We start from the raw sequence: 24,740 nt of genomic DNA on the forward strand, positions 1-24,740 counted from the left end.
ATGAATGAGTGCTTTCCAAGTAGGCAGTCGCTTTCCCTCTAGCTCTAAGGCCTTTTTCTCGCTCCTCCAGGTCTTGACCTCTCCTGCATCTGTCTCCTCATACCTCATTTTAATACACCAAACACACTTATTCTTCCACAACAGAACCTACATCTATCGTTACCACGTTGTTAGCCATGGCTAGTGTAGGTACTCTTCTACCTTTACCGACCAAGCACAAGCTCACGATGCATCGCAGAATTGGAGGCCACCGCCGTGTTGGGACAGGACACAGCCTGTGGGCCCACTACAGTCTGGAAACCCACCGCACCCTTGGAATACACCGAATCCTCAGGGCCCATATCAGTCTGGGTACCCACCGCAGCCTTCGAATGCACCGCAGCCTTCGAATCCGCCGCAGCCTTCGAACCCCTCGACGAACCCAGATGCGATCACAACAGCTCAGTCGACGATATTGTCAGACGCTTCAACGCAACAAGACAGTTCGACGCAGGCTGAAGATAATAGGCTGAGTCAGGAAGCGCCGCAGGCTCAGAACCGGCGGCGGATTCAGATCAGGCGGCAGGTTCAGAGGCGGGCCCAATGGCAGGTCCAATGGCTTAGGTGGATGAGCAATATCTTGCCGAGAAGGATCTTGCCGGAAAGGATCTTCCATAGAAGGATCTCCCCGCCAAGAGTCCTCCTGAGAGGAGACCCATTAGGACAGCCTCAAGAAGCAGACCTGCCGAACGTATCCGCAAGGCCTTTGGCATCGACGGGCCAACTTCCTCCTTCAGAATCGAATCCCCCTTCTCGCGAGTACATCTGGGGGTGGATTGACCGCCGAGATGGAGGGCTAAGTTACGATGATCTGCCTACTTGGTTGAGGAATGCAAGCCAGGGGCTAAATCTGAAAGGCGCATTCGATGCCATGACTGAGCTTGCAGGAAGAATCCCAGGTGACACTAGCGCCCACTTTGAGTTACTCGCTAAACCAGTAGTGGACGACTTCTACCACCAGAAGGCACTCACCCCTCAAGAGAGTGATTCCAGTATGATGGTGAGCGATTTCGCCGAAACGCAAACTCGTCCATATTACGCAGCGCTTTTTGCTACCAAGCAAGGCCGGCATTATGGTACAGCTTGGCACTGGTGGGCAATTGCTTCCGTTCGTGAGGCTGGTCCATTAAATACGACGGCATCCGACCCTGGCAAGCCACAACATCTCTTTGTGTATGATCCGAGGCCTTTGCAACTAGACCTTGAAGGGCTTAGGACTACGCGAGGCTTGCGCGACTTTCTTCGAAATGATCAATACCAAATGCTGAAGAGATTGAATCAGGAAGTTCCCATCAAGTATCTTTTTGTCAATCGGGCACGACTGCGGATGCCCGACCTGAGTGATCGCCTTCGAGGGACCTTGTGGTGGATCTTCAATATGGTCAGCCGTGGTGATATGCCAATTGCGATCGGATCAGAGCTAAGCGATCTTCGATGCAAGGCAGTCGACGCGGTCACTCTGGAGTTTGAACACGATGAACAAGATACGGGAGCAAAGACAGAGCGGAAGTTGATCTTGAGATCGATTGCAAGAGCGGTTGAGCGTTGACACTTCCATCACATAGTTAGTGTTAGGTAGAGGACGAAATATACTTGCTTGCCTTTGACAAGAAGAGTTGAAAAAGAACAATCCACAGTAGCTCTAAGACAAGTTGAAGTTCTGGATTACGAAGAGTCTGTCAGCTATCCAGCAACCAGACTGGCAGACAATACTGTCCTCAGTCAGCTTCCAAAGACTCCTCGCCTTACGAAAGAACTACCTAGATGCCCTCGAGAGGATGTTCGACATGCATCCTATACCTGAGACAGAATAGTCGGGGTGTATTGTCCGCTTCGCTAGCATCGATGGCAATTGGGCATCATATACACAATACTCACCAATATCTATAGCCTCCCAAACGACCTCCCAAACGAGAGCTATCTATCTCCGGGTCTGACCTTCTCCACTAGACAATCCTTTTTTAGATATCGACGATCGTCCCCATCGGATCCACCCTGGTGTCACACTAGCAGCTCCATCGCGATTCTCCACTCTCTCCTTTTTTTCGAGCATGTCAATAGCCTCACTCCCCGAAGCATCGCCAATTCCACAAATAAATACAGTAATCAGCCCACTACCCCCTTCCAGAAGCCCTGTAGAGCATTAGACTCAAATACAAACACCCCCAAGCCATCCACCAGCCTCTGGCTTACCGCCCAAACAAACAGCCACACTCAAAGAACATCCCGCCATAATGCCCATCCCCAACTACGGCGTCTGGGTCGGCCACCCGCACCGCTTCCACGCGCAAACCGCCCACCAAGACCACACGACCCCCCACATCAACCTGTTCCTACGCGACGGCGCCTACAGCCCCAACCCCGACGACGACGACCGCGAACACGACCACCATCACAGCGACTCCGAAGTCCAAGTCGCCATCAACGTGAAATCCACCCAGCACGACACGCGCCTCGTCTTCTGGTTCGTCCGCGACTTCACCCACCACCCGCTCGTCCACGAGCTCGCCAGCCTGACTCCGGGCTTCCACCGCATCAAACCGCACCCGGACAACGCCGACCCCGACGACGACGACGAGCGCGAGCTCCCCTACCGCCACCAGCAGTACCACCCCACCCTCGTCGGGCTGGACTACCTGCGCACCACCCCGCGATTGGTGGATATCGAGGCCGGCCGCCTCCTCCCGCACGACATCCCCGGCAGCGATAACGATATGCTGGATGAGCTGGAGCCCATCCTCAAGGAGGCGATCCACCGGCGCGCGACGGCGTATGTGTTCGGGAGCTCGTTCGGGACGGGCATCCACGACGTGCATATGAACCAGGGCAGTCGGAAGGCGTACGAGGATGCCGTCTTCAAGGATGGCGCCTTGGTGTTTCGGTTCCCCGATGGGCGGTGGGAGGCGGTGTTTCTGGCCTTTGCGTCGCAGGCCGTGCCGACGGATTATCGGGGACGGGCGGTCGTTGGAGGCGAGGGGAGGGATTTGGGGGAGATTTTGGGGTAATTTTGTTTTAAGTCTCGTGGGATGAAGCTTGGAGGGGGCTGGATGAGTGTGTTTGCATTTTTATGTAGATTATGGGACGAGATAGAATGGTACTACGAATGGAACTGATAGCCATCCAAGTCAGTTAGTTGCCCAGAAACCCTTTGCCAAACACCTTGTACCCCTCGCCCTTGACGAAGGTCTGCTGCCACGGTTGTTGCTCCTTGTTCTCGGCCAGCTCCGCGAAGAGCTGCGCGTGGGCCGCGCCGTCGATGTCGCCTGAAGATGACCCGTCCGCTCTCCGCTCGTCGACGAAGTAGAACCTTTGACTCGGGTCAGTGACGAAAGTCCACACGGTACCAGAAATTCCAAATCAGGATGAAAACAACAAGAAAACTCACTTGTATCCCTTCTCCCGGTACGCGATTGCCGCACACTCGATCATGTGCGCGGTGGCCGTCTTCCCCACCCCCAACGTGAAGAGCGGAGGTACGGCAACCGTGTTCAGTGCGTTCCCCGTGTACAGGAACGTCCGTGCTGCGGAGGCAGGCAGGGTCTCGAATCCCTCGACAGCTAGCTTGGCGGCGACAAAAACACTGGTGGTGTTGACGTTCAGATCACGGGCGAATTGCTCGGTCGTGATCTTGAAAACGTCGTCGGCGTCGGTTGGGGTTAAGCCGTAGGCTAGTTGGTCCCACACCAAAGGTTAATAGCTTTCGGGTATAGATTGCGGGGAAGTTGGCTGGAGACCGGAGAACATACCATTGTAGATGACCACGCTCGGAACTCCCAGGGTGGTCTTCACGCGCGAGAAGACGTCATGGACGGCCTGGGGGTCGGCGAGGTCGCATTGGATATGTAGCTGGGTCTCGGTGCTGTCATCGGGGTTGACGTTTCGAGCTGTGAGGGCGACTCGGTAGCCCTTCGCTGCGAAGTGCTGGGCTGTGTGCTGGCCGATGTTGCGGCCGGCACCGAGAATGAAGACAACTGGGGCTGTGGTGGTGGTCATGGTGGTTGGCTTTGGGGAATCAATTCAAAGTGGGTCTGGTTTGTCTGATAAACTGATGTATTAAACCGGCGGGCTCGATCGCGAGATCTGACCGGTATTTATCTCGTCATTGCGGTGGTTGGTGAGGGGGCATTACAAATGCGATCACTGGATGAGACCCTGTCGAGTATGAGCAACGGAAACTCAAAGAAAGGGTGATACGAGCTTGCCTATACGGCGGGCTCTCCGGGCTCTCTCTGAGAGATGATGAATGCGGACGTTCAAATTAACTTAAAGTTCACTTACTATGGATAGGTTCCGTATTCGCAAAGCCATGGTGCAGTTTCCCGGTTCGAAACCGGGGACGGGGATGGGAATTGGCTCATCTCTCTTCCCCAAGTTCAGAGCTCAAAAGCCTCTGTAGCATGCATTAGCAATCAGAATTGCTCAACCACGTCCTCGTTACAAATGATAAGGACTTTAGCATGCGCCAAGAACGCAAGAGACTCTCCCGCTTACCAATTCCGCGGGGTAGATGCATAAGCAGAGCTCTTACAGTCAGACTCGACGAAACCTCCCTGCAAAGAATTGACAAAATCCAATGGAGTACACCCTGGGATGGAGCTAATGACTTCAGTCATAGTTCGTTGGCTCAGAAGCAGAGGCAAAAAGGAGATCAAGATCTCAGTGGATAAAGAAAAGTTAGACTACTGTAAGTAATGGTGCTGTCAGAAAGTGGTCTACCAGACGAAGTCAGCAAAGGATCAATCTAGCCTTATGTTCTGCGCCTTTCTCCAGATCCGTCCTGAGTGTGAGAATAGTAAGTATCCGCCAGCCTACACCAGATTATGTGAAATGCCCCTCGAGAAATGCCATTCAAGCCCTCAACACCACTAGAACAAATAGCTCACCAGCAGGCCGGGCCAGTGAACATCTAACGGACCTAAGCCGGAGAACTGTGTGTGGATGCCTTCGTCCTAGGATGTTCACCCTCGGTTCCAATATCGCCATCACTATCAGCATTCATATCGACTCGCTTCGGGCATGCTCGCTTTCGCAAGGCTGGCACAGATCGGAATGGGAAGTCCTCCACAGTCAAGTTTCTCCATTTCTCGTGTGTGTGGAGACCGTCAAACGACGCGAGTAAGTACTGACGGTCGAACTTGGCTAACTCCGGGGAAGGACTTGTGGAATTTTGTCGGAGAGCAGTTAAGTGAGCGCGGACCATCAGCTGTATGGTACAATCTATATGGATGAGCGCAGCCATCAAAAGTCAGCGTGACGTGGCCGACTTACACTTGAGGAATTCTTGCCCCAGTGCAGAGCAGTCTTGGAACGAGACGACTTTTGTAGCCCAAGATAAGATGTATGAGGTCCATTCCACATCGTATGCGGCATTCAGGACACAACGTAGCTCCTTGAAATCTGCACACTGTGCGAGTCTCTCTCGCTCGTGCTCTCGCTGGGACAGAACCCAGCGTTCATAGCATTTCGGTGCATGATTCAGACTGTGGCTCTTCCAGATCGAGTACCAGTTGCGGACCCGCTCGACTGCCTCCTTATGAAGTTGGCCTGGACTGATCTCCGGAATTGCCTCTTTCACCGGCCACTCCAAGCGTGAGTTGTCGAGGCCTGCTATGAACTGCCGCTGCGCGAAACGCTTCAGCTTGGCGGCCGTATCCGGATCCGCCTCTAGTGACGGGTATCGGGTCTTTGCCTGCGACTTGCGCGTATTCGTAGGACTTTCTTGGCCTGTTTCCTTGGTAAGAACTGGAGGTGGTGATTGTGATGATGATGAATCGGCTGGTCCGGTGCGACGGAGGTCCGGACTGCGCCCCAGAGCCTCCATTGTAACAGATGGTCTAGAAGTCTAGGATTGTTAATTTAAGCTTCACTGGCAAGGTCAGGCGGTTGGACGGGATAAGCAAAAAGAAACAATTTGGCTGTTTGCAGTGTATCGCAGATCACTTAAGGATAAAGTATCAAAAGATGACTGACTGTAGTCAATGCGTATGTGCTGTTTCTGAATACGCACGGTAGCAAGAGGGTAAAGCTTGAATGATACTGAGGTAGAAGCTCAGACGGCGGGATGAGAGATATGATCAGTCTTCAGGATTAGGTAGTGAAATGCAGTCGGATGAACCATGTGTGTTAAGTCAATTGGCTTCTTAAACTACTTCATTCGCCCAGCTGCAGAAGCCTACGGTTCTGAGCCAACAAAGTGTTTCGAGGTAATGGAGCTTGTCACTTAGGAAAGTATTGCAACATGATCATCATACTCGTTGGCACAGTAGGCACAGTCTCTTTGGTGCGGTCATTTTCTATAATCCGTTGATAGGCCCAATCTACAAGTATATTAACAAGATGAGCTCCCGTGGCAACCTTTATCTCCCAGCCGACTTCCGAACAATGCTCATTTGTCCATCTGATCCTGGATCCAGGGGGAACCCAGATGCTTGTCTCAATCTAGCCAGAGCTTGCCGCAGCCCCGGTGACTGCTGCTTCACCTCATGTACCATGATTGGGTCCAGATTGGCTCATTTCACCCTGATTGCCGCAACCATGCCAGTTCATGCCGGACAACAGTAGTGCAATCCTCCAGGCTTAGCCCCCTAGCGCTGTGATACCTTCTTTGCAGATATTATATACTCCGATACGGAGTACCTTGTATGCAACAAATACTTCCCATCTCCCCATCTGAGACAACGATTCTTGTTGTTTCCAAGCTGAAAGTGGATTTGTGATCAGCCAGGATGATTGCTAATGCTTATTCGGGGGACGCGGAAGAAATTCCGCCTTCTCCCCTTGGAATCTCGTAAGCGGGCCCCAGTTTTCAGGACCCACCCATGATTGCATTGATTGCATCGATTGCATCCATTTGACCCCGCCATTGCTCGTGTCTACGCATATATACCTTACGTGTACTCATCCTTGTCTCTCACTTCTCGCTCACTATCCCTTCATCTCAATCTCTCAGTCTCCTCCCTCACACATCACCTTCACTTCATCTCTTCACAACCCGCCAAAATGGTCCTCAAGCTCCACGGCCTCGCCATGTCGACCTGCACCAAGCGTGTGCAGGTTGTCCTCAACGAGAAGGGCGTCGACCACGAGTTCGTCCCCATCGACTTCGCCAAGGGCGAGCACAAGTCCGAGGCCTACCTCGCGAACCTCCAGCCCTTCGGCAAGGTCCCCGCGCTCGAGGACACCGAGACCGGAGTCAAGATCTTCGGTACGTTTGCTCCCCCCCCACCCTCATCACCCTCGCTCCCCGCATTGCCAGCTCTAACCTCCCCCCCTTCTCTCCCGCTACAGAAAGTAGAGCCATCGGCCAGTACATCGCCTCCAAGTACCGCGGCCAGGGCAACGAAGTCTCCCCCCCCGAGTCGGACCTGAAGGCCTTCGCTCTGTACCAGCAGGTACGTGGCTCACCCATACCCTGCCCCTCCCACAACACAACAGCTGGATCCTGACCCACACATCTGTAAACGCAGGCTCTCTCCGTCGAACAATCCTACTTCGACCCCGCCGTGTCCGGCATCGCATTCGAGAAGGTCTTCAAGGCGTACAAGGGTCTGGGCCAGACGGACGAGGGCCGCGTGCAGGCGCTGGTCGCCCAGCTGGACGCCGCCCTGCAGGGCTACGAGCGCATCCTGTCCAAGCAGAAGTACCTGGCCGGTGACAGCGTGACCCTGGCGGATCTGTACCACCTTCCGTACGGCGCCTTCGTCGAGCCGTTCGGCTTCGCCGAGCTCCTGCCCAAGTACCCGCACACCCAGAAGTGGTGGGAGGAGCTGAAGGCCCGCGAGAGCTGGAAGAAGATCGCTGATGCTAAATAAGTAGCTTAGATTAGGGGTTATCTTGGTTTATGAAGCGAATGATATCATTTTTTCCAACACGTTTTCAAATCTACTATCGCGAGGAAGGTAGCAGTTTGGAGGGGTTCGGGCCGTAGTCGAGGGGTTGGAAATGGCATGCGACCGAGACGGGCATCTGTACAATCGATTCTCTGCGCTATCAGGGTGAGAGACATCGATATATGTACACTCCCACCTAATCCACCACTCCGGCTGGAAGTACTACTACGTAATCCACTGGCGCAGGCTCAACGCCATCCGGCCGTCCGACAATCTTCAACTCATCCCCCTTCTGGACCTTGACTCCTTGAAACGTGATCCGTGTCGCCGAGTGACCATCCAAGTAGATGGAGACAGAATTACCCAACGAGTGGTTGCGGAAGTTACCTACCCATTCGCCCACGACTTGGTCATTCAGGCTCAGTGTCCAGTGCGACTCGCCACCGTATAGATCATAATAGTTGACGCCTATGTCGTACGTGCCTGATGGAAAGTTGAGCGTAGTTTGTGCTGTCCCGGCTGTTGAGTTCGATGTGGTCACAATGGCCGTTACATTCGAGGCCGTCTCGAACGGACTGACCGTGTACGGTTTGTATCCGTCCAGCATCATGCTCTCCGCCTCGATACGCCAAGGATGATGGCCCACCCGTCTCTTCTGGTCAGGGATGTCCGTAAGGTTATAATAGAAGTTGTTGATGGCATCCCGCCAGACGATGGAGTGCCCGGCTTGGTATATGAGTCGGTCAAGTACGGCGTCGTATCTTTCCTTGTCAATCAGGTGGTGTAGGGATTCCCACTGTGTGACGAAGGTCTGCGCAGTTTCGGCACCGGCATAGTGGGCATCGTAAAAATGCTGGATGACAGTCTTGCCGGAGTGAAGCCGATGCGTCCAGGGGACATGGTGGAACCATAGAACCAGATCATCGGGAGTGGAATTGAGGTACTCATATCGTTGAGCAATCTCTGTAGGGTATTGACCTGTGTAGCCGGTTCCGTTCCCGACGGTTCGATCCATCCCTACGGACTCGTGGTCTGCTCGAGTCCACTGACCCCATCCGTTGTTGTCTTGAGAGGCCGGGTTTGGGCCGTAGTGGGTGTAAAGAATGTCTGTCAGGGTTTGGATGCCTAGGTTCCCACTGTAGTTCTCGTAGGCGGGCCAAGAGGCCATTGAGATGTTGGTAATGGTATTGATAATTTGAGGGTGTGATCCGAAGGTAAGCCGGATCCAGTCTTGCAAGATACCATCCGAATCATCTTTCGGACTCCATGCAAGTCGACCATATGCGTATAGATTTGACATGGCAATGTGGCTACCTAGCCATGTTGTATTGGTACCAACATTCACGACAGCCGCCCAGCCGCTAAGGGTGCGATTGAATCGTTCTCCGGATATAATGTCCCGGACGCGGGAGGGTTTGTGATCAACTCGAAGGTCAAAGTCGAGAATAGTCTTCCACAGGGGTGGAAGGTAGACGAGGTGATTCTGCTGACCCAGATACTCCTGGCTGACCTGAAGCTCAATGGCAGTATTGGTCTGGAACAGGTTGGCGAAAAGAGGCGATACGGGCTCGCGCACTTGGAAATCGATGGGCCCGTATTTGATTTGCACAACCACATTCTCCTCAAACTCGCCATCCAGGTCTTTAAAGTACTGGACTGCTGCCTTGGCTCGGTCTGCCTTCCAATCTGACTCATTCAAGTTACTGTCGTAGACGAAGGCTCGGTACATAAGAATTCCCCCGTGCGGCTGAAGAGCTCGTGCGAAAAGATTTGCACCTTGCGACAACGTCCGATTGTATGTGTTGGGGCCCGGCTGACCTTCGGAGTCAGCCTTGACTAGATACCCTGCCAGGTCGGGAACATGATCATATAAGCTGTTTGTGATATTATTCCACCAGGCAACAACGTCTGCGTTGAGTGGATCGAAGGTGTCTAAGCCGCCGAGCGTTTCGGGAGATGCGAAGTTGAGCGATACGCCGATCTGGACACCGTAAGGTCGACATACATCTGCAATCCGAGCAAGTCCATTCATGTTTTCAGACGACAGTAGAGTTGCGTTCGCATTAACGTTATTGACGATCAAACCATTGATCCGCGTCGACGCAAGGAGGCGAGCATATTGCTTGACTGGTGCCAGGTCATCAACGACCCGACCGTTCTTGAAGAAAATCGACGATCCGCCGAAGCCTCTCTCAATCGAGCCATCCATGTTGTCCCACTGATTGACCCAACGTATTGGCGCATGAGGGTTGCTTGTATAGGCGACATGGGAGAAGTTTCCCTGGGCTAGCAGGGAAAGGTACTCGTATGCTCCATATAATGCCCCTCGCTCGCTCTGCCCCAAGATTTGGACAGATTTGCCAGCCGATCGCAACCAAAACCCATCCTGATCGAGTTCTGGAATGCCAATAGTGGCGTTGCATTTATGCCGGAATTCCTCAAGTGTCGCAACCAAGACTGAGGATGATGTGTCACAGCGTGATTGCGTGGTTGCCAGGTCTTTCGAGAAGATCGACTGGAATCCGGAGTTCAACTCAGCGCCCGCTGTTTCAATTGGGCTTCCTTCGGTGCCATTGAATAGAGTAATGTGTGAAGGTAGACCCTGCAGGCAAGAAGAATCACAGGGTACCGGAGCAAACCGCAACCAGCCAGCGAACCCATCCTCTGCCGCAGCCAGGGGCAGTAAAAGGCCCAATAATGAAAACGCGAAGCCAAACTGGATCATTGTATCATCCAATTTGGAAGCAATGCGTTGAAGACAGCTTGAAGGCACAGCCAAGCATCTTTGCCATTCATATATGATGATCAACTAGTACTCGTCTGCTCTCCCCGCATTATCGGACCACAAGCATGGGGAAGTGACCTCATGCTAAATGCTGCATTCAGGCTGTTATCGCCGACTAAGTTACCCGATGAAGCCGAGTAGATGTCAGCTATGTTGCTTAATTGTGGGCTTACTGAGCTCATGGCTGAAGATAGCGCTGCCTTAGTGAGCTACCAGCTACGTTCATAGTCAGCAAAGTTTCAGTAAGTATAATGAGAATTGACATACAATCAGGACGACCATGAACGATGTTTGAAGGGAAACTTAGCCAATTTTGCCGAGAAACATGTTGTGCATCACCGGTTAGCCGACATGCAGCGTGTCTGCCACGGAGAATCTCCGGGAGTTGTGATGCAACATGGTGGAAGAACAGGCGATCGCCCATTTTAGGCAATTTACAATACAGCGCTCAGAGTCGCGCTAGTCCGGAATGGTTCACAATATACACGTGACTTGGATCTTCATATCAGGTATAGCGTGATCTTTCCTTCCACCACCAAAGATCTAATATCATCAACACTAGCAAGTCAATCAGGAATTGTTCTCTGCAACCAGACATATAATCTCATGCTTGCCCGAAGACTGTACTGGGCTGTATGAGCACTTGAAGGAACACCAGCCATTTGTTGTGAGTATGGCTGCTAGCACTCCCACAACTGCCCGCAGCTTTCGGGCCCGCGCGGTATGCATCCTCGTCCCGCTGCTCAATACAAGTGAAATAGCAATTGACCGTTCATAGTGCGACAATTGTCGTCTTCGCAAGGTATATTCCTCTTGAAACAGATGAGACTTATGGCCCATCCCTGACAGCAGCACAATAGATCAAATGCGACAAGACTAGTCCCTGTTCCAGCTGTGGCACGCTGGGGATACCGTGCAGACCAGTTGGGGGACAATCGACTGCTTCGGACTCGCCTCGCACCAATATACCAAATGACTAGTATGAAGCTATGAGCTCAATATGGACAGCCTAAGCTGACTTGTCTCATAGTGAACACCGATTCTCTACCTTGCAGGAACAGCTTGCCACGATTCAAAAGACGCTCGAGAACATAACACGGTCTTCCAGCTCATCGAGCCCGGTCAAGCCGGCCCGGGAGCCGACTCCGTCGGGACCGACGATACCTCCATTCGAAGGTCACTCATCTTTCCATCATGAAACCCTCGTAGCTAGAGATGCTGCCTATTCTGCTGTCGACACTTCTCAGAATGGACAATTAGGCGATTACGTGTCAGCAGCACTTTCGTCTCTCAAAACCAGCCTCGATAGGCATCGCGCATCAGTAACGCATGGGCAGACGCAGCCCAACACTCAGCCAAAAGACCAACTACTTCCTGTAGAGTTGGTCATCGCTGTGGTAAAGAAAGTCAAAGGTTTGTTCGTACCTCCTTCCTTCCCCGTGATTGGCAATTGACGCAGGTTAGCGCAACCTCCGTTCACGTTGGTTAGTCAGTCTTGGATCGATGCATCTCGTATAGAGACTCTTTGTCACTCCATATACTTTCCACTCGATCCGGTTCCTGCTGGAACATATACACTGTTTTACGGGCTCTTCTTTTACATAATACGCGACTATTTTCATGCACAGGACCCTGACCTCGCGCGTTATGACTTATCATCAGCACTGGAAACATGTGAAAAACAGCTTGACTCAGGTCTCCGAGAACCCGCCATCATGGTTGAGCCAACCTTGGAGAAGATACAAGCACTGCTGATTGGAGTGAGTAGCTCAATTTTCATGCTTGACTTGGTCTGACTGGTACAGATAACAAAATCACAAGAGGAATTTGACATTCAGCGGTGCTGGACATATTTATCGTTAGCTTTCAATATGTGCCAAACCATGGGACTACATCGGCGTACAGCATTGAAAAACGACCCACTACCCATTGCAGAGGCTAAACGTCATGCCTTCTGGGCACTATATACGATTGACAAGAACATCTCTCTGAACATCGGCCTGACGTCCCACTTTCAAGACCATGATATTGATGCCGATCTCTTCATGCCATCAGAAGACCCAAAGCAACGTCCATGGGATTTGATGAGTATTGTTCGCATGGAGTTTGCTAGTATTCAAGGGAAGGTCTATGATCAACTATACTCAACGTCTGCTTGTCGGGCCGGCGATGAGCAGAGAGCTGTAGCGATAGAAAAGCTTTCCTCAGACTTAGAGGCGGTTCGAGATAAATTGCTGACGGTAAAAACTTGCCTCCGTCTTGTTAAGATTGATATCTAACAGTGCCCACAGATCGACGTAAGCTTGGGTCTTTATGCTGACTCCCTGCACGGCATTGCGGCTTGTGCTGATTTCATCGCTTACTCCGTGTTGACTGTCATCTATCGGGCCCAGACTCGACCAGGAGATGCCATGGCAATCTCATCGCGATGCTACGAGATCGCTACGTTAGCGCTTCACAGTCACCTCAAATGCTTTACATACTTTCGTGGCCGGCAAACCCACAAACAGACTGAATACGTGAATTGGTACGTTCTCTAATACCTAAGAAGCCAATTTCGACTTACCAGGTATAGGATATTGCTCTATCCTTCCTTTACACCTTTTGTCATTGTGTTCACCCACGCAATCACCACCGCAAGTGCGGTGGATCTAGCCCTGCTGCAGGACACTGTGAGCTCTTTGGAGCTCATCAAGGGTCTATCGCGGGGTTCAATGCATCTATATACAGTGTGCGAAGCATTTGTCAAGGCTGCTCAGGTTCTAGTCAAATCGCGACAAACATTGTCCGGCATTGAGCGTCACCAGGATGGGTCACTTGTCATGCCTGCCGCGCACGGGGCGGCCAACATTGCTTTCCCAGATGTCTCCTGGCCAGAAAACACCTTTGATTCTCTTATGAGCCAGACCGACATTTCCATGTTCTTGAACGACTTCATTGGCGCCAATCGATCGGTGATGGATATCTTGAATTCAGATTACATGAGTTAAATTATTCAGATGTGACTTATTATACATATGCGTCCACACGCCACGGTCGCGTCTTCGACGCCTTTCTCCCTCATCCTGGAATCACCCTTCAGAAGACATACTATTGTGCTGTCAGTCGGAGGTCAACATTTAGTGGGTGGGAACAACTTACTGGGATGAACAAATACGGAACCCGTCGTTCGTACTCGCGCCATGCTTCTCCATATCTCTCCCGGCAGCGTTCGATATCGCGACGAGCACGGTGGATAATCATGACGGTGAAAAATACGGAGTAAAACCAGGGGAATGGTGAGTTGAAACCGGTGATCAGTCCCCATGAAAAGGCAAAAAACCAGTCACAGGTATAATGCACCTTTCGGGCCATTCCATCTGCCATAAATCAGCCATCATTCCGAACTTATCGGTAGTTGAATTGACTTACACCAACCGCTGCACAAGATAGAGTCTCCAGTCTTGGTTGGAATCGACTCCGGGTTCTTCACAGCCCTCCATGGAAGCTGTGGGAATGTTCTGCGCGTCACAGAGACACCTCTCTCTTGAGCACGAAAGATGTTCTTTTGACTGTTGCATGTGTCCCATACCCAGTACATGAACAGATATAGAGCAGCCCAAGCAGTCACAATCGATGGATTCCACCGATATATCGATGGGTCGTGGTTCGCCAAATACAGGGTGCAATGGCAGTAGCTCATAGGAACACCAGCGAGGTTCCAGAAAATGAGCATGAAGCCCCATTTCTCATAATACATGTCCCTAGCCTCGATCAGCCCAGCCCGTACTGAAGCTTCTGGAAACACCTACCAGCTAGTGATGATCAGCTCTTCGCCTTTCGCACAAGCATTCGCGTACAAGAAATGTGCCATGAGCAGGAAAGCGACCTCGCCCGAGACGAACCCGAGCTCTTCCCATTGTTTCAATGCCGTGCCCAAGGTCAACAAAAACAGTATGTACCACGGAATGCGAACCTCGAAGAACATCTTCATGTCAATCCATCGGAACAAACGGGGATTAAGCTCCGCTCCCATAAAGAAGTCATAGACATGCGATCCTGTCATCCGATGCTGGCATCCCCTCATTAAGGCGGAGGCATACGCGACGATAGAAACCAGAAACCCCGAGCAAATGGCGACGGACATTAGGGGACCAAACTCGGTGATGAGGGTGGTCAATGGGAAAAGCCCGGTGAAATGCAAGGCCAGCGCAGCCACGATGGTGACGTACCAGGAGGCGGCTGCTGAACAATAATAATCGAGTTGCTTGCCATTTAGGTGTGGCAGGCACTTTCCCTTGCCATACACACCGGGCAGATAGAGGTATCCGAGTCCTTCCAAAACGAGAAACGTCCAGTATATGGCCCAAGCTTTGCGATGAGGGAAGGCATGTGTGTAGGCGAGGTCGAAGAGATGTGATCCAAATTCAGCAAGTGATTCTTCGGGGTTCGGCAAGGGAAGTTGGCCGTCATAGAACGTCGCCCCGATGTACATATAGTACATGAGGAGTGGAAAGCCAATCATGAGAAGCGCAACTCCTGGAGCACCTCCGAATTCGAAAGTGATCGGTTCATCCTCATTGGAAATGCTGGTCGACTTGAATTGTTCTGTTCTTTGACGAGCTCGATGAATTTCGGGCTGTTGGCTGTAACCCGTGAGTGTCAGTCAGTATACCGTTCATTCGGCTTGGATGAATGAATGGCACGAACCTGACAGCAGTGCTGATCGCGGACATTTTGATGCTTGTGATAATTCGACCAGGGCTTAAGGCAAGAATAGCCCCTGAGATTTATACTCAACCATTTACTACCATTTCCATAGTCCTTGACTGTGAGCTTGCTTTCCGTGCTTTCCGTTCTCTCCGTGCCCTCCGTGTTCTCCGCGGAGCCCGCGGACTCCACGACCGCCCTGGTCGCTGCCGATCACTTCCTGGGGCAAGCGATGGAAATTTGCGACTATTGGGTCCTCATTGCTCTACCTTTGTTAAAGAGTGCTTTGGGGACCGAACTATCCCATCAGTCTCTTTGGTGTCGTTCCAGAATACTCAACGGTGTTATGCACGCCATTGTGTCTAGGGGGGACCGTCGCGCACCAACGAAACTATTCTGATTCTCAATTTCAGTCTTCGGTCTTTGCCTGTTATCATGAACGGATCGCCTGTTGTACAAATATAGATCCTCGCTTGAGTGATCTAATTGCATAGCAGGAACGACCTCTGTCTCCAGTACAAGGAAATCTCCACGAGCCAATATCCGGCCTCCACACTGGCCACAAGCTCTCTTCCAAGTTCTTTCCATAACCGCCCGACCATGATCCAGGCAGACACCAATATTGCTTGTCACGGTTATCACAGTCTCTCTCAACTATCATTCGTGGCCCTACAGCCCTATGGGTTTGGTTCTGCATGGGCTGTCCCTCCCGCGGCGGCAAGCTGACCCCCATGATTGGTCCGACATGAAAACCGCTCACCTCTTGCACTCAGGATCTTCCCAATTCACCCCAAGCTAAGCTTTCTCACTGGGATCACAACGCGTCTCATATGCAGGTGACGGGCCTCGTCTGTGATGTATCAGCCATCGCCCGCATAGTCGATGTCTGGCTCCCCTCACTCCTCACCCACATCGAACCTGTCGAATCACACCCTGGAGTATAGCGCCCAGCAGCAAGACTAGCATGCGATCTCGTTGGCGGACTCCAGAGCCATCCCTGCCAGGCCTCCAGAATATGATTGCCTAGCGATGGAAGTTGGAGTTGACTCAAGGGAAAGGGGATATAACCAGTGTCCCCGACCGAGCGGATGCATCTCTAACTCTGAGCACAAGCACAACTCCGAGCCTCTGCGCACGTCAGCCATTTTGATCATCAGATCCATATAAACAACCTTTAAAGCCATCTGTACCCAACCAGCCCGGGACAGCACCTGGGACCAGTCCACATCATGGGCGTCGCCAAGATCATCGGCAAGGTCATCATCATTCCCATCCTCTTCTGCATCTTCGTCGGATGCGTCATTTACTTCCTCATCAAGTATCGACGGGACCGCAAGCGCGAGAAGAAGGAGGATGCGATCCGCGCCCAGCAGTTTCAGCAACAGCAGCAATACGTGCAGTATCAGACGCAGCAGGCGGTGGCGGCGCAGTACGGGCAGTCGCCGTACTACCATCAAACGACCGCCGACGACTCGACGATGAAGAGGCCCGAGCCGGTGTTCTATCCGGTGCAGGCTCATGCGGGGACGGAGGGGGTTTGACTGAGAAACTGTCAGAAGGTGAGTGGATAAGTCTGAGTATAGTGTAACGGAAAAAGAGAAGGGAAGTTGCTGATTCCTTGAGGAATATAGTTTGCTCGTTCGTGGTGGTTTTGATATCCGTTTCTTGAATTATGAGTGGAAGACATCGTGGTTGGTTGCATGTTGGGTTGTATGACACTGGCTTGGATCCGAGGGAGGTATTTTTTTTTTGAGTTCTGGTTGTTCTTATTGTTGTTCGTGCTGATGCTGTATATGAGACATGAGTTTCTTCACTTTGCGAGATTCATTCGAAGGTCGATGGAGGATTTCTGGTTATAGTGGATGTCCCTAGCCGCAAGTCTTTTTGATTCAGCCCAGTCTCATTTCTTGTCCCGACCTGCCTACCAACCGATGCTCCGGTCGCTGATGCCCCCTCAAGGACTATATCCCCGTCTGGCAGAGCAACTGTACACTCATAGCCTCGATCCTCGCCTGTAGTCAAGGAAGTAGACCGGTCAGTTAGTCTAGTTGTTATCAGAGAATCCAACAAACCCCCATATCCAGCCCCCGCTCCACCGCGACCGACGCAACTCCAAGAACAAGCACTAACAATCGATCCCCTGCCCCGGAAACCCCGAACCACCAAAGAAAGGTTCATGTATACCACAATTCAAACTGCAATTACTAGACTATACTGCTCAAAATCGTGACCCTGACTGAATCTACTCAAACCAGAGACCCCCTTTCCAGTATGGAAAACATGACTCAGGCCCCCCGTCCCAAATATATTAATTCATCTGACTCTCCGCCCCTCTCAAAGATCCGAAACCCGATACACTCCGGAATGTACCTGAGTCAGGGGCTTTGTTACCTTCTACCGGACCCTGGATATCGGCTCCGATCGAGAGAAATACTCTCGAAAGACGGGGGAAACTCGGAGATCGATTTTGTGGGATTTTAATCTAGTGGTGTTTCGGAGGGTGGGAAGGATTGCGGATGCGGTGCAGGAGGCGGGCCCTGGGATTGCATGATCGTGGTGTTTCTAGCTGAGGCGGGGGAAAAGATTGATTGATAAGGGGGCTTTTTTTTTGAGAGGTGTTTGTCGGGAATTGGATTATGTGCCACGTGTTTTGAGGGCATACTTACATAGTACCAACCTACAATTGTTTGTTTTTCTTGGTGAGATTTTCGATAACTAGAGTATGGTATGGTGGTGTAGAAAGGTACTGGGGTGGACGCGTCGAGCACGTGTCTCAGACCACACGTCACGTTCTTGCCAACGCACCAAGGCCTGGCGTTCTTCTCCTCATACACTTCGCTCCTTCAGTACCTAGTAAGTTAACTCGAAGCCCAGACCTCAAGTGGTCAGGAATCTATCATAGGTTGACTCGTCGAAGGCGACATCAAGGCGAAAAAAAACTTATATTCAAATCATGATCATTCTTCGTTAATGAAACGCTACAAAGCACAAACCAATACACTTTGCGAGAGGTCGGAGGAGACGACTGATCGGTCGAGAATAAGTCTCTCTCACAACCTCCCACGGATCTCAGCCTCGTCCTGCTCATGGGCGGGCTTATAGTCCACATAGCAGACACTGTTGTCCTCGAACGGCCCATAGAATCGACTGCGGTCGTACGGTGTGAAGGGGATCCCCTTGTACAGCCTCTCTACCAGGTCTGGGTTGCTCGTGAAGTAGCGGCCATACAGCAGGGCGTCGTAGCGACCGGACTCAAGCACATTCCAAGAATTGGTCTGATCCCATCCGCCAGCGGAGAAGAACGGTGTGGAGCCGAAGATTTTCCGGAAGGAGGAGAGGTCGACGTCGGAGAGACCCCAGCTTTGGAGGAAGGTATCTTTCTCGGCCACGGAGAAGATTTGTTCGTATCGCTGTATTCATAACGTAAGAGTTAGCTGGGGAGCTCTTCGCGAGAGGGGTCTGCTGCCTTCAGGGAAAGGCAAAGAGAGAGAGGGGATGCTGACCGGCTCAATGAAGCTGACATATGATAGGTTGGGCAGCGCTTGTTTTAGCGATTCGCATAGGAATATCCAGGTCTCCATGCGCTGCTCGCCGCGCGCCTGGTTGAAGAGGCCGAAAGGCGAGAGACGGATGGCAAGGTTCTCTTCGCCGACCGTCTGTGCGAGCTCATTCATCAGCTCGAGGACGAACTGACAACGCTTCTCGGGACTGCCACCGTACGCATCGGTACGCTTGTTGATGTTCGAGCTCAGAAACTGCTCAGGAAGATATCCATTGCCACCGTGGACCTCGACGCCGTCGAATCCGATCTCCATTGCAGTCTTAGCGGCCTCGCAATAGTCCCGGATGGTCTGTTTGATGTGGGGAACGCTCAGTTCGATGGGTGGGTGGTCTGCGTAGCGCACTGGCTCGGTCGAGCCCACAGGGGGGTGCGAATAACATTCTGTGGGCGAGTCCCAGACACTGGCGGAGGGACAGACGGCGGGCGATCCAGTCATCTGAGGGATTGTGGCACGGCCGGCGTGCCAGAGCTGGCAGTAAATGTATCCGCCTTTGGCGTGGACAGCTTCAACGACAGCTTTCCATCCTGCGGCTTGTTCCTCGGTGAAGAGACCGGGAACACCTGGCATGCCATTACTCTGGCGGAGAGGTTAGCCATCGATGCGCATGGCGAAAGAGGCAAAAGCTCGGGTCGGATCTGATTACCTCGAGCGATGGGGGGATGCCCTCGGAGATGATCAACCCCCCTGGCGTTGCGCGTTGGCGATAGTACTCGACTATCAATTGTCCGGGATACCAGATCCGATTGGGATTCTCAGGCGTGCTGATCGGGTTCAGAGGCTCGCCCCGGTTGCGCGTCAAAGGGGCATGCACCACTCGGTGGCTGAGTTGGATCTTGCCATTAGCGATGGCCAGGGGCTGGAAGAGCTTGGACTGTTCTCGAAGAAGCTGATCGCCAGTCATGACTGCTATATTTGTGTGCACGGTGGGTTAAGGTTCTGTGCGATGGATGCAGTGGCTGCAGTGGCTGCAGGCAGAGATGAACAGTGGTTCTTGCGAAGGCACAGTTTCTCAGAAAGGGGAGCAGGATTGGGGAAACCGTGGACAGCAATGGCCACCGCAGTGGGCTTTTCATCCCACCGGCTGGGTCATGGACTTCTCTTCCTCTCGAGGCCCGCTTCCCTCTCCTCTTTGGTTGCTGGTCCGGCCATGGCCCGATGGAGGGGTATTAAACGGGGACCAACAGATGCCATTTCCATAACAGGCATGACAGATGGAGCCTGACAGGTTTGGGACCTTTGGGTCGTGTGGGAATATCCAACCAGCGACGAAGAGACGACACGAGAAATTATGGAGAGAGAGAGACACGGGTTGAACCTTGGGAAGTGGAGCGAATTGTCTGCTAGGCCACTGACCCGTGTTTCCGGCTGGCCGAGGAGGGGACGGTGGGTGATTAACGACGATCTGTTTTGTTGATGGCGTCTTCTTGTTGTGCTCCATGAAGATTGTGATGTTGATGTTTGTGTGGATATGAGAGCTTGGGAAAGTGGAGGAGGGAACAATGTCAATAATGATCTGACATATAGATCCATGTGCGTCAACCGTGCAGTCGACGACTGTCGACATCCCTGCCTTGCCCGCGGTAACGTTACCAGCACCTACCGTCACCCATATGCCTGGTACGTAAACACACAATCACCCATCCACCCCTTTGACCCTGGCAGCGGAAACGCCAACCACCGACCGCCTCACTCCAGCCATTCCCGACTGAGCCGAGGTGAAATCTCCACTTCTCGGCCAGAAGCGAAAGTCAAAAACCAGGCCCGATCGGCTTGGCACGCATTTAGTCGCTTTAGGGCTTTTTCGAGCACGCGTCGGCGTCTCAGCCAAGTCCACCAGATTGATGAACTGACCCATTGACACTTTCTGCCTGCTGCGTACTCGGAACGCAGCAAATCTTCCCTTGTGGCACCCCCGAAAGACTGAAACACCTTCTATTCCACAGTGTATGAAAGGACCTCACTGGTCAAGTCCGACCAACGACTGTTCCAGAGGACCCAACTCAACCAAATAATGAACCATCCTAGCGCGGCTGGACGTTCACCCCATGATTGACGCTTGCATATGTTGTTTGAGTGGCGAAACTCTAGAGATTGTTTATTTGCGCCATGGACGTCGCGTCAAATGCGCCGATGCGGTAGTGTGCAAAGCTATTCGCACCGATTCCTCAGTAGTGGTGGCGTTGCCAATAGACCGTCGTCGTCGCGCCGCTTGCATTTCCCCTAAACTGTAACATCGCGGGCTCTCACGGGGCTGAAGGATGAATGATCTCCGGAGGATGAACAGGAAAATTAATCTAAACCAATTAGATTAGCCTGCGGCTGGAAAAATCGGAAGTTCGGATGTCGATGTCAGATGCGAGCGAAAATTCTGTCTCTGCTAATTTGAGGACACTGGAAATAGGAGATGAGTTGTATAGTAGAGAGAGTCGAAGATGTAGCTGGATTGAATGGGTACCGTAGACACTACCTAAAAGTGTGTTGCCTTCTGGATCAGGTATTTGACAGCACCCACAACAACAATCGTCATTACGACCTCGTGTTCACGGCGATCTGACCCGTCCTTTTCCTTCTACGTACTCCTTCGTTCAGACTACGTACAGGCACTGCATCCGATCCGCTCGTTCTCCTCTTCAGATTTCTTGTTCATCTTTTTCCCAAACCAGCAAATCAAGATGGATATTCATTTTCTGCACCTATCACAATCGATCTGCTGTGGAGGCTCTACCTACACAATCTCTCAAGTCTCGAGTCCCTTGACCCAGTGACCAACCAGCTGGCTTCAACTCTCCAGCCTCTCAGTCTCCCTTTCTCGAATCCTACCCCTGGCATTCTGCCCTGTCAGCTTAAGGTTTTCCTTTACGTTTTCTCAATCGCGACTGAGTGGGTCGATAAAGTCGACGGTTCGAATGCTGTTCACACTGTGACTGGAGGCCATTCGACTCGGCTTCCTTTTCCCATCTTCCGACCCAAACTTGAGCTTCTCTAGAAACTCGCCTGGCGCCTATCAGAGTCGCCACGGTGGGCTTCATCAGTGCTTGTCCCTGGGAGAAAGACTAGGCGCAATGACACTCGGACGATGGAGCTGGGAGCCTGGGACTCGCCTTTTTATCTATAATACAAATGAGACTGGCTCCCCCACCGAACGTGCGATGGGGTTCTGAATCCTTTTTGTCAATGCTGTCTCGACCTCTGGGGATTCATTCGCTATTATTCCTCTTACCCCAGGCGTCATGACTGTGAACGATCCAAAAGATGTCTTGAACACCATCAACTTCGTCACGCAGTGCTTGTGTATCCCTATCGTCAGTGTCTTTGTAATTCTGCGGTTCTCGATTCGTACATACTACAAGCAATGGGTGGGAGTGGAAGACTGTACGTTAAAAGAGTTACAAATCGCTTTCTTCAGATTGTTAACATTTCCCAGGGTCTTGTCTCGCGGCATGGGTACGGCTGACCTGAAAAGCTGGAGTGTTTGGATGAGGATTAACGCCTTATTAGATTTTGTTCATGGGGTACTGTTCCGTCTCGATTATAGGTGAGCCCTTCAGAGCCCATCGCACTGCAATCGACTGACGCAGCATTCAGTGGGAAAATACGGGGGAGGGTACCACATTGATGATGTTTCGACTGCACACCAAGTCCTTTTCCGCAAGGTATATTGAACTGAGCCTCAATAACTTCCGATTTCTGACCTCCATCTCTCAGTTCTGCTATGTCGCCACCGTCCTTTACTGCCCCATGGCCCTGCTGGTCAAAGTCGCTCTCCTTTCCATCTTAACTCGCATCTTCGCTCCGTATCGCACCAAAATTCTCATGATCTACTTCTTTCTGGGCTGTCTGTGTGTCTACTATATAATCGCCGAGATTGTGAAAATCCGGATGTGCGACCCTATCCCAGGATACTGGACGGGTAGCCCCAAGTCCAAATGTATGGACCAACAAGCCGCACTCATCGCCGACTCAGTCATCAGTGTTGTCTCCGACCTGATCATCCTTATCCTGCCTCTTCCCTTGACGTGGTCCTTGCAAATGTCCCGCAGCAAGAAAATGCGAGTCATTGGTATGCTTTCAGCTGGTGGACTGGCCACAGCGTTCAGTCTGTACCGTTTGGTTCTGGTGGTCAGAGAAGGCAGCTCAAGAGATATGACTATTGTATTTATTTGTGTCATTCTGTCTGGGTAAGGCTTCAATTCCCGCTCATATGGGCTTTCAATGGTCTGAAGCATTCAGCCTGACTGACTGGTAAACAGCAATGCGGAGGGTGGGGTCGCCCTGATATGCGCTTGCCTCCCCACTATCAACATTCTCGTCAACAAGCTCCGCAAGAAGGGCTATTACAGTTCCGACCGTTACGAGCCCACCTCATCCTTGCAACTGAGTAAGATGAAGAACGGAGGCAGTAAACGGTTTTCTATGGGCACGTCACGTCGAGCCGATGGACTCGAATCTGCTTCGGACCAAAGTCACCTTATTTCTTTTGCTGGTGGGCTTGATGTTGCCTCCAGTGCGGAAACAGGCGGTATTCATAAGACGGTTGACGTATCACAGACAGTTGAGGTCGTGGCAGATAGGGAACACTAGGTTGGAGTCATTTGGGTTTACTTTCGTTTTCTTTTTCTATGTTATGGGATATACCACTGGCCGTGCTTAACGAGACTAATATTCTTTTTGTAGTCATGATTCTGGGTGGAGGCTTGGCTTGGACATGTATAATTAGACTAGCTATAATGATGAGCAAATACTTCCATGGACCCCTAGCTGGGCATACAAGCAGGAAGAGCAGAAGACGGGCAACCTTGAAGAACACCACCAAACCTGAAGAAAACAACCAACCCATCGCCCGCTCACATGACTCTCCACTGCAACTACCTACCTATTACTAGGTACGGAGTACTCCGTACTTTATCATTAACACCACTACCTACCTAATGACCACCTTACCGCTTCTGCTAATCATCAACAAATTAGCTCCCCAAAACATCCATGCTAGACCCATTCGTTGACTCAGATATCCTTGCTGCAGGACTTGCGTGATTCACTGACACAAGAGCCATGTCTTATCTTGACACTTCTAACCAAGCTTTACCAAGCAAAAACAAGCCTTGGGTGAAATCCTAGGTCTCAAGCATCCTCACTTCCAGTCAGACAAAGTCCAAGCGCCAACACCGGGTCATTCACAATACCAACCCGTTCCGATTATCTATCTGTCACACCCTGCAAGCATGAGCGAGCGTGACGTTACAACTACCTACGGTAGTAACCTTGACCGAGGTTCTGGAACACGCAACGAGAGCAGACAAGATAGGATACAATCGGCTATCTGCCTATGTTGATTTGTCCACCCTGGCCGTGTCTTATGACTGCCTTCAACTCTCTACAATTAGTATAATGCTAACGTCGTTCTTCCGAAAGGTGCTACGCTGGACACATTCCACAGGTCAAGTGGGGACTTCTGGCTCGATTACGATTGCAGTTGCATCCCTTCGCGAACATGAAATGTACGACCGTCAGCTACGTTTCAGTGATAGAAAACTGTCTACCTCATTAAGAGCTCCGATATCGTGTTGGTGCAATCTCGGTAACATGACACGAAGGTCAATGAAAATGAATACGATACAAAACAAACAATAGCACGCCTCCTTCATCACCTTGACGTGCTCGAATCCTTCTCCAGGGCTGCAAACGAGCTCTGAGACCGACCCTCAGTCGTGATAGTGAGCCCTAGGAAGAAAAGGATAAGCATGTTGAGAGCAGCCTTAAGCATGCGACGATGTCAGCTAAGCCAGTGACATTACAGACAAGATCAAGATTATGCCTAGTTCACTGCCTAGATTG

At 51.6% G+C, this 24,740-nt stretch overlaps 10 protein-coding genes across 10 annotated transcripts; 5 read left to right on the forward strand and 5 right to left on the reverse strand.

Annotated features, from left to right (window-relative positions):
- Window positions 1–176: 176 nt before the first annotated feature.
- Window positions 177–1,588, forward strand: BO66DRAFT_432028 (uncharacterized protein; the record flags this gene model as incomplete). The annotated part of the gene is made up of 2 exons (XM_025650618.1): window positions 177–185; window positions 239–1,588. 2 exons carry the CDS (start codon window positions 177–179, stop codon window positions 1,586–1,588), a joined length of 1,359 nt encoding a protein of 452 aa, XP_025499222.1.
- Window positions 1,589–2,273: 685 nt separating this feature from the next.
- BO66DRAFT_405570 (YukJ family protein) lies at window positions 2,274–3,152 on the forward strand (the record flags this gene model as incomplete). The annotated part of the gene is made up of 2 exons (XM_025648979.1): window positions 2,274–3,040; window positions 3,113–3,152. The coding sequence occupies 2 exons, from the start codon at window positions 2,274–2,276 to the stop codon at window positions 3,150–3,152; spliced, it is 807 nt and encodes a 268-aa protein (XP_025499223.1).
- BO66DRAFT_395480 (SDR family NAD(P)-dependent oxidoreductase) lies at window positions 3,121–4,191 on the reverse strand. The gene is made up of 3 exons (XM_025648227.1): window positions 3,786–4,191; window positions 3,425–3,707; window positions 3,121–3,346 (listed from the first exon to the last, which is right to left on the reverse strand). Exons 1-3 carry the CDS (start codon window positions 4,030–4,032, stop codon window positions 3,169–3,171), a joined length of 708 nt encoding a protein of 235 aa, XP_025499224.1. The 5' UTR covers window positions 4,033–4,191; the 3' UTR covers window positions 3,121–3,168.
- Window positions 4,192–6,896: 2,705 nt separating this feature from the next.
- Window positions 6,897–7,906, forward strand: BO66DRAFT_395482 (glutathione S-transferase). Its single transcript, XM_025648228.1, has 3 exons — window positions 6,897–7,243; window positions 7,327–7,430; window positions 7,506–7,906. The coding sequence occupies exons 1-3, from the start codon at window positions 7,039–7,041 to the stop codon at window positions 7,848–7,850; spliced, it is 654 nt and encodes a 217-aa protein (XP_025499225.1). The 5' UTR covers window positions 6,897–7,038; the 3' UTR covers window positions 7,851–7,906.
- Window position 7,907: 1 nt separating this feature from the next.
- On the reverse strand, window positions 7,908–11,024 carry aguA (alpha-glucuronidase). The gene is made up of 2 exons (XM_025646060.1): window positions 10,921–11,024; window positions 7,908–10,869 (listed from the first exon to the last, which is right to left on the reverse strand). The coding sequence occupies exon 2, from the start codon at window positions 10,591–10,593 to the stop codon at window positions 8,065–8,067; it is 2,529 nt and encodes an 842-aa protein (XP_025499226.1). The 5' UTR covers window positions 10,594–10,869; window positions 10,921–11,024; the 3' UTR covers window positions 7,908–8,064.
- A 290-nt stretch (window positions 11,025–11,314) lies between these two features.
- BO66DRAFT_359102 (transcription factor domain-containing protein) lies at window positions 11,315–13,631 on the forward strand (the record flags this gene model as incomplete). The annotated part of the gene is made up of 8 exons (XM_025644962.1): window positions 11,315–11,374; window positions 11,432–11,455; window positions 11,514–11,632; window positions 11,684–12,066; window positions 12,118–12,413; window positions 12,459–12,893; window positions 12,945–13,180; window positions 13,229–13,631. Coding segments are annotated over exons 1-8 (1,944 nt in total), but the record flags the coding sequence as incomplete, so codon positions are not given.
- Window positions 13,632–15,379, reverse strand: erg4A (c-24(28) sterol reductase). The gene is made up of 5 exons (XM_025648229.1): window positions 15,343–15,379; window positions 14,445–15,278; window positions 14,065–14,396; window positions 13,795–14,012; window positions 13,632–13,743 (listed from the first exon to the last, which is right to left on the reverse strand). The coding sequence occupies exons 1-5, from the start codon at window positions 15,366–15,368 to the stop codon at window positions 13,732–13,734; spliced, it is 1,422 nt and encodes a 473-aa protein (XP_025499228.1). The 5' UTR covers window positions 15,369–15,379; the 3' UTR covers window positions 13,632–13,731.
- Window positions 15,380–16,188: 809 nt separating this feature from the next.
- Window positions 16,189–17,014, reverse strand: BO66DRAFT_212547 (uncharacterized protein). Its single transcript, XM_025642603.1, has one exon. The coding sequence runs from the start codon at window positions 16,860–16,862 to the stop codon at window positions 16,302–16,304; it is 561 nt and encodes a 186-aa protein (XP_025499229.1). The 5' UTR covers window positions 16,863–17,014; the 3' UTR covers window positions 16,189–16,301.
- Window positions 17,015–18,392: 1,378 nt separating this feature from the next.
- On the reverse strand, window positions 18,393–19,806 carry BO66DRAFT_333906 (alkene reductase; the record flags this gene model as incomplete). Its single annotated transcript, XM_025644186.1, has 3 exons — window positions 18,393–18,752; window positions 18,846–19,481; window positions 19,549–19,806. The coding sequence occupies 3 exons, from the start codon at window positions 19,804–19,806 to the stop codon at window positions 18,393–18,395; spliced, it is 1,254 nt and encodes a 417-aa protein (XP_025499230.1).
- A 2,329-nt stretch (window positions 19,807–22,135) lies between these two features.
- Window positions 22,136–23,486, forward strand: BO66DRAFT_334055 (uncharacterized protein; the record flags this gene model as incomplete). The annotated part of the gene is made up of 6 exons (XM_025644194.1): window positions 22,136–22,277; window positions 22,330–22,349; window positions 22,404–22,440; window positions 22,491–22,558; window positions 22,611–23,083; window positions 23,156–23,486. The coding sequence occupies 6 exons, from the start codon at window positions 22,136–22,138 to the stop codon at window positions 23,484–23,486; spliced, it is 1,071 nt and encodes a 356-aa protein (XP_025499231.1).
- Between the last annotated feature and the right edge of the window lie 1,254 nt (window positions 23,487–24,740).

This window comes from Aspergillus aculeatinus (assembly GCF_003184765.1).
Source record: "Aspergillus aculeatinus CBS 121060 unplaced genomic scaffold BO66scaffold_64, whole genome shotgun sequence".
Lineage (NCBI taxonomy): Eukaryota > Fungi > Ascomycota > Eurotiomycetes > Eurotiales > Aspergillaceae > Aspergillus > Aspergillus aculeatinus.